We start from the raw sequence: 6,000 nt of genomic DNA on the forward strand, positions 1-6,000 counted from the left end.
ATTATTATTAAATTATTTCGTAAAGGAAAAGTATTGGGAAAAACAAAAAGAATTGTAACTTTGCAACACGTCAGCTGATTATCATGGAAGGTGGATGGTTGAATGACATTCTTGACGTCTGCAATGCGATACTACCGTCGAGACAGAGTTCTTTGAACACATGGACTGGTCTCTACGTCGCCACATGGTCCACAAACGTGACATTTCGTACTCAGAGTCAAAAAGGGACATTTCAAACAGCAAAACACGGTGTAATTTTGACTCCAATCCCAATTACAATGGGAAAATATGTAAGTTTATTACATGATTTAACTATCTTGCCAATTTATGAGGAATATTTAAAAAAAAATTTACGTGTAAATTATGAGGAATGAAAAAATCTGACTTGTTGAAACAAAATCACCGGGCGTGTGTATGTTGCACGTGTTTGTTTTGTACACAAAGTGATCATCGGTGTTGTGATACTTCATGAGCACTACTTTGTATGCGCGCAAGCACATTAGGTGAACAGTTCGCCCGCGCTCACTCTTACATTATGCCTGATGAATAAAGCTGCAGTGGCACAGAACCTGAGAATAATCTCCTCTGAGTTCTTCATTGATTCATCTCACTTCATGGTGGCAGCGGTGGTGAAAAAGGCCAGAGAACACCCATCACTCTCAACTAAGCAGAGTAACTGAAAACTACCGGAAAGTAGCAGAAATTGTCTCCGCGACAACAACGTTTCCGCTGTGATCGCCAGTGTGAACTGTACATATCCATATGTGTACTCGCCGCGTGCGTAGATTCAGCGCACCACATCACACACTGTATGCCGCACACCCACCGTCGCCAAGCCCACTGCACACCGCACGCAACGTAACTGAAACTCAGCTGCGTGCGTAGCCTAGCCCAGAGTCATCGCCGGACTGAGCCAAGCCTAAGCCATCACCGAGCCAACGCTGAGACGGACCGCTATACCGTGCTGTGGACAAGAGAAAACCCCTCGCCCAGAGTCGACCATCGGCATCATAGCGACAGAGGACTTTTTCGTCTTTTTCGTGGAGCTGAGTGAAAGCTGATCCAGCTCCGATTTGACGCGACCGCACCGGGACTCGACCGAGCTTACTCGACCCGTACACACGGTCGACCGGTCAGGGACCAGCCCGTCGCACCATCGCGTGACCAAGGCAAGTCACTACAATAACTTTGTCAAAAGTCTGATCTACGGGAGTGATCATCAGCCCCCCCCCCCCCCCACCCAGCCAGTTCACGTAACAATGTACACCTTTGAATCACCTTCATATTGTTAAACATTGTTTCGCTATTGTGCACACATTCTTGTAGCTGTGCGTATGAACAAATAGTTCCATGAACATCACAAGCCCTGTGAACCAAGTGTGACCTTTGACCCTATCACTCCGCATCATCGCCGGAACTGTGCGCTTCCCGCTCATCACAGTGAACATTCGCCGTATTCATCACTAGTGCCGGAACTGTGCATCAATCATATCTACGGAGGCCTGTACGGGACATCAAGTCAAGTTGGAAATCTGACAGTACATCGCTCATTTCTGTGGAAAAGCAGGACAAACTGTGTTTGGACATTCTTGGAGAAAGGACTGCTCACCAAAAGAACTCTGGACATTTCATATATGAACAATAATATGTGTTGTGACAAATATATTGTTGAATAGTCAAAATTATTATTGAAATAATTATATTGTTGTGATTTATTGTGATCACTAATCGTAGCACTTACCTTTAAGCTACATTGCAGTTGCTATTGTTTACAATTTCGTGTGCTGTAGCATATTGAATTGTATCCCAGAGATTTCTATCCCACAGCCCTGCATCATGGCCAAGTTCCCAGAAATGAACTGGGGTGCCACAGACATCGCAGAAGAGTTTAAGCTTTTTAAACAACGGATGGACCCGAGCATCAGGGACCAGGAAATCACCGATCCTGCCAAGCGTGCTGTTAAGATACAAATAGCAGTCGGAACTGGAGGCCTCAAAATGATAAATTCTTCGACCTGTCAGCAGAAGAACAACTGATCCCCAACCAGTTATGGGAGTTGTTCGAGAAGCAGCTACACATCAAAGTGAACTTCCGCATACATCGCCTGGAGCTTATGCGGTATCGCCAGAAACCAGATGAATCCCTGGACAACTTCGTCAACAGATGCCGAGCAAAGGCACACGAATGTAACTTCGGACCAGAGGAAATGACGGAACGCATCATCAAATTAGTGATTGCGTCTACCACATCTGAATCTTTCCAGAAAGATCTTCTAGACAAACCCATTGGTTTTAGCATCGATGACATGCTACAAGAGGGACGGAAGTACGAAGCCATCCTTGCTGGCAAAAAGTGCCTTGAGACGTTGGAGGCGTCACATACAGCTGTCCATGCTTTCCGACCCACTGGCAGAACCTGTGGCAACTGTGGTCTATCCCACCCACCAAGACGGTGTCCTGCCTACCGGGACACATGTAAATCATGTGGTTCCAAGGGCCATTGGGCCAAATTCTGCAGAAAGACCCGAAGCCAGGGTAAACGCAAGGGCAAATCTCCGTCCAGACGTGGCCGCAGCCCATCGCGAGGAAATACAACTCGCAGACCAAGATCCAAAAGTCGATCCAATGCCGGCAAGCAGAAGCCAAGTGACACCAACAGAGATGAACAACCCATCCATTCAGCAGAAGCTTCAGAGGAATATGAAACAGTATTCCACACAGTTACTGTCTCGAACCTCTGCATGAGCTCGATAGACAACAACAGGGAGGCATACACAACGCTTGACGTTATCTGCCCCGACCTCATCGGCACACACCGACTAATCACAAAAGTAGACACTGGAGCCGGAGGAAACACGTTGCCACTCCGTACGATCAAACAGATGTATGGATGTCGATGGAAGTCTTTCGTCCAGCCTGTGAAGACCAAGCTGACGGCGTACAACGGTACAGAGATTGTATGCCTAGGGTGCATTGAGCTTTTATGCCGCTACAAGACACCGAAGTGGACAAAGAACAGATTCTACGTCGTAGATGTCCCTGGACCAGCCATAGCCGGCCTGCCCATGTGCTGCGAGCTTGAAGTGGTCACCATCCACTCCACTGAATCCTCACCTCAACCCCCTGCATCACCCAAACAACCAGGAGTAGGTGAACCCCAAAATCTGTCACATGACACCATCAAGTCGGTCCACGACCTCGTGAGGTTGTACCCCAACCAATTTGACACAATTGGAAACTTCAAAGCCAGAGCAACTCTTCATCTAAAGGAGGATGCTAAACCGAGCATTGACGCGCCCAGGAAGTGTAGCATACACCTGAAGCCGAAGCTCAAAATAGAGATTGACAAGATGGAACAGCAAGGTGTAATTAGAAAGGTCACCCATCACACCGACTGGTGTAGTTCGATAACCACGAACTTGAAACAAGATGGGACACTTAGGGTCTGTCTGGATCCTAAGCGGCTGAACCAGAGCCTCAAGAGATGTCCGCACAAAATACCCACACTGGAGGAACTCAACCCAGCATTTTCTCAAGCCAAATTCTTTTCGAAGCTTGATGCTAAAGCTGGGTATTGGGCCGTCAAGCTCGAGGAAGAATCCCAAGAGCTGACCACCTTTCGAACGCCATTTGGCCGGTACTGTTTCCAGCGCCTTCCATTTGGTCTCTCCATCAGCCAAGACATCTTCCAGCAGTGCATGGACGACATCATAGAACAGGTTCCAGGATGCGTCGGCATTGCTGACGATGTTGCTGTATATGGCCGTACTGAGGAAGAACACGATGCCAACCTCCTGAATCTACTTCAAATAGCCAGCCGTGAAGGCTTAGTTTTCAACAGCAACAAATGCCACATCAAGACCAACCAAATCAACTTCTTTGGGTCACTGTACTCCGACACCGGCATCCGGCCGGACCCAGGCAGAATTGAGGACATCCACAGCATTCCAACACCTCAGGACAAGGAAGACCTGCAAAAATTCCTAGGCCTGATCACATACGTCTCTGCATATATCCCTAACCTGGCAGACAAAGCAGCGACCCTCAGGGATCTCCTGAAGAAGAATGTGCCATATCTGTGGCAGGATGACCATCAAGCAGCATTCGAAGCCTTGAAATATTCCATCACCACTGAAGCGTGTCTCCAGTACTACAACCCAGAGATACACACTGTGCTGGAAGTCGACGCATCACAGAAGGGTCTGGGAGCCTGCCTCCTTCAAAACAACAGGCCGATAGCATTTGCGTCGAAGAGTCTTTCCCCGGCACAAGCCAACTACTCTAACATAGAGAGAGAAACACTAACCCTAGTGTTCGGCATCACCAGGTTCCATAGCTATCTCTTCGGGAAAGAGTTTACACTCCACACTGATCACAAGCCACTTGAGATGATCTGGAAGAAACCCCTCTCGAGTGCACCACCTCGTCTGCAAGCTTGCTAATTAAGGTGCAAGGATACAACTTTGACGTACAGTACAGACCAGGGAAAACAATGACGCTATCAGATGCCCTGAGCAGATTGCCAAACCCGACAAAGAGTGATGACATACCCCTAGACAGACTGGTCGGCAGTTTTGATGTCTATGAAGGCCAAGACGCCATGTGCATGGACCTTGTGCATTTTGGGCAGTCTAAGCAAGAGCAACTGCAGAGAGAAACAGCAAGAGACCCTGTACTAAGTGCACTGTGTCAGATAATATACAGTGGCTGGCCAGACTCCGTCAAGGAACTACCTCGAGACCTACGGGTCTACTGGCCATACAGGGATGAGCTTGGTATCTCCTGGGGAATAATCTTCAAAGGAAGACAGGTCATCATTCCAGACTCACTTCAGACGGATATCTTACAACAGCTCCATACAGGCCATATGGGTATAGAGAAGACAAGACGTCTAGCCAGAGAGTCGGTCGTTCTCGTTCATTTCACCCACCATCAGTGAAAACCTCGGTGAACCGCACCCTACTTCGAAGGGCACATATCATCAGTGATGATGAACACCTACAATCCGAACTGAAGCACCTCAATAAAGTGCCAAGAGACAATGGGTACAGACCTAAGAATCACAGCCTCGCACCGGATTCGAGCATGTCTCAGACCCTGAACACACCCGATATGCCGGTTGCAGTCCTTCCATATATTGGCCATGCATCACACAAGATCCAGCGAATCCTCCGTGAAGCCAATATTAAGGTCTACTACCGAACTCGCAATAAACTCGAAACGAAATTGTACACCCACAAAGACAAGCACAACCCGAGAAGTCAAGCAGGAGTTTACCGAATTCCTTGCTCATGTGGCAAAGTGTACATTGGCGAGACTGGCAGAGACCTCACTACCAGGCTTAAAGAACACATAGCTCACGGCCGCAGAGGGGAACTTGACAAATCGGCAATTGTCAAACACTCTGCTGATCTGGATCATGTTGTTGATTGGGAACAAGCGGAAATCATAGCCCCAGAGAAACACTGGTACACCCGTCGTATCAGAGAAGCTATTGAGATCCACAAACATGACACTGTCCCACAAGATATCGGCTACTTCATAAGCCACATATGGCATTCAGTTATTCCAAGTTGCAACACTCGTGGCTCACAGCCAACTGACACACCTGAGCGAGCAGGACGCTCAGCGGGCATCCCTCAACACAATGCCCAAGGCTCACAGCCAACTGACACAGTCGAGCGAGCAGGACGCTCAGCGGGCATCCCTCAACACAATGCCCATGGCTCACAACCAACTGACACACCCGAGCGAGCAGGGCATGCCCAGCAAGCACTCCTAATCCTAACCAATCCTACTTAAGGAGTAGCATCTCCAACTATCTTCAGTCTCCTGACGATGACTAGAGCAGGCTAGTCGAAACGTTGAGACCAAAGACAAGTTCTTTTAGAACTTACAGCAGGACTGTTCTAAACAGAACAAAAACTACTTAGCAAGTTGATAATAAGCAGGACAAGTTCTTCTCAGAAATAATATCTTCTAAGCAGTAGTGATTACCAC

At 48.0% G+C, this 6,000-nt stretch overlaps 1 protein-coding gene across 1 annotated transcript; it reads left to right on the top strand.

Moving 5' to 3' along the window:
- Positions 1-542: 542 nt before the first annotated feature.
- LOC119725487 lies at positions 543-4,442 on the top strand. Its single transcript, XM_038196893.1, has 2 exons — positions 543-672; positions 2,023-4,442. Exons 1-2 carry the CDS (start codon positions 543-545, stop codon positions 4,440-4,442), a joined length of 2,550 nt encoding a protein of 849 aa, XP_038052821.1.
- The last annotated feature ends 1,558 nt before the right edge of the window (positions 4,443-6,000 follow it).

This window comes from Patiria miniata, unplaced genomic scaffold, assembly GCF_015706575.1.
Source record: "Patiria miniata isolate m_02_andy unplaced genomic scaffold, ASM1570657v1 HiC_scaffold_19, whole genome shotgun sequence".
Taxonomy (NCBI): domain Eukaryota; kingdom Metazoa; phylum Echinodermata; class Asteroidea; order Valvatida; family Asterinidae; genus Patiria; species Patiria miniata.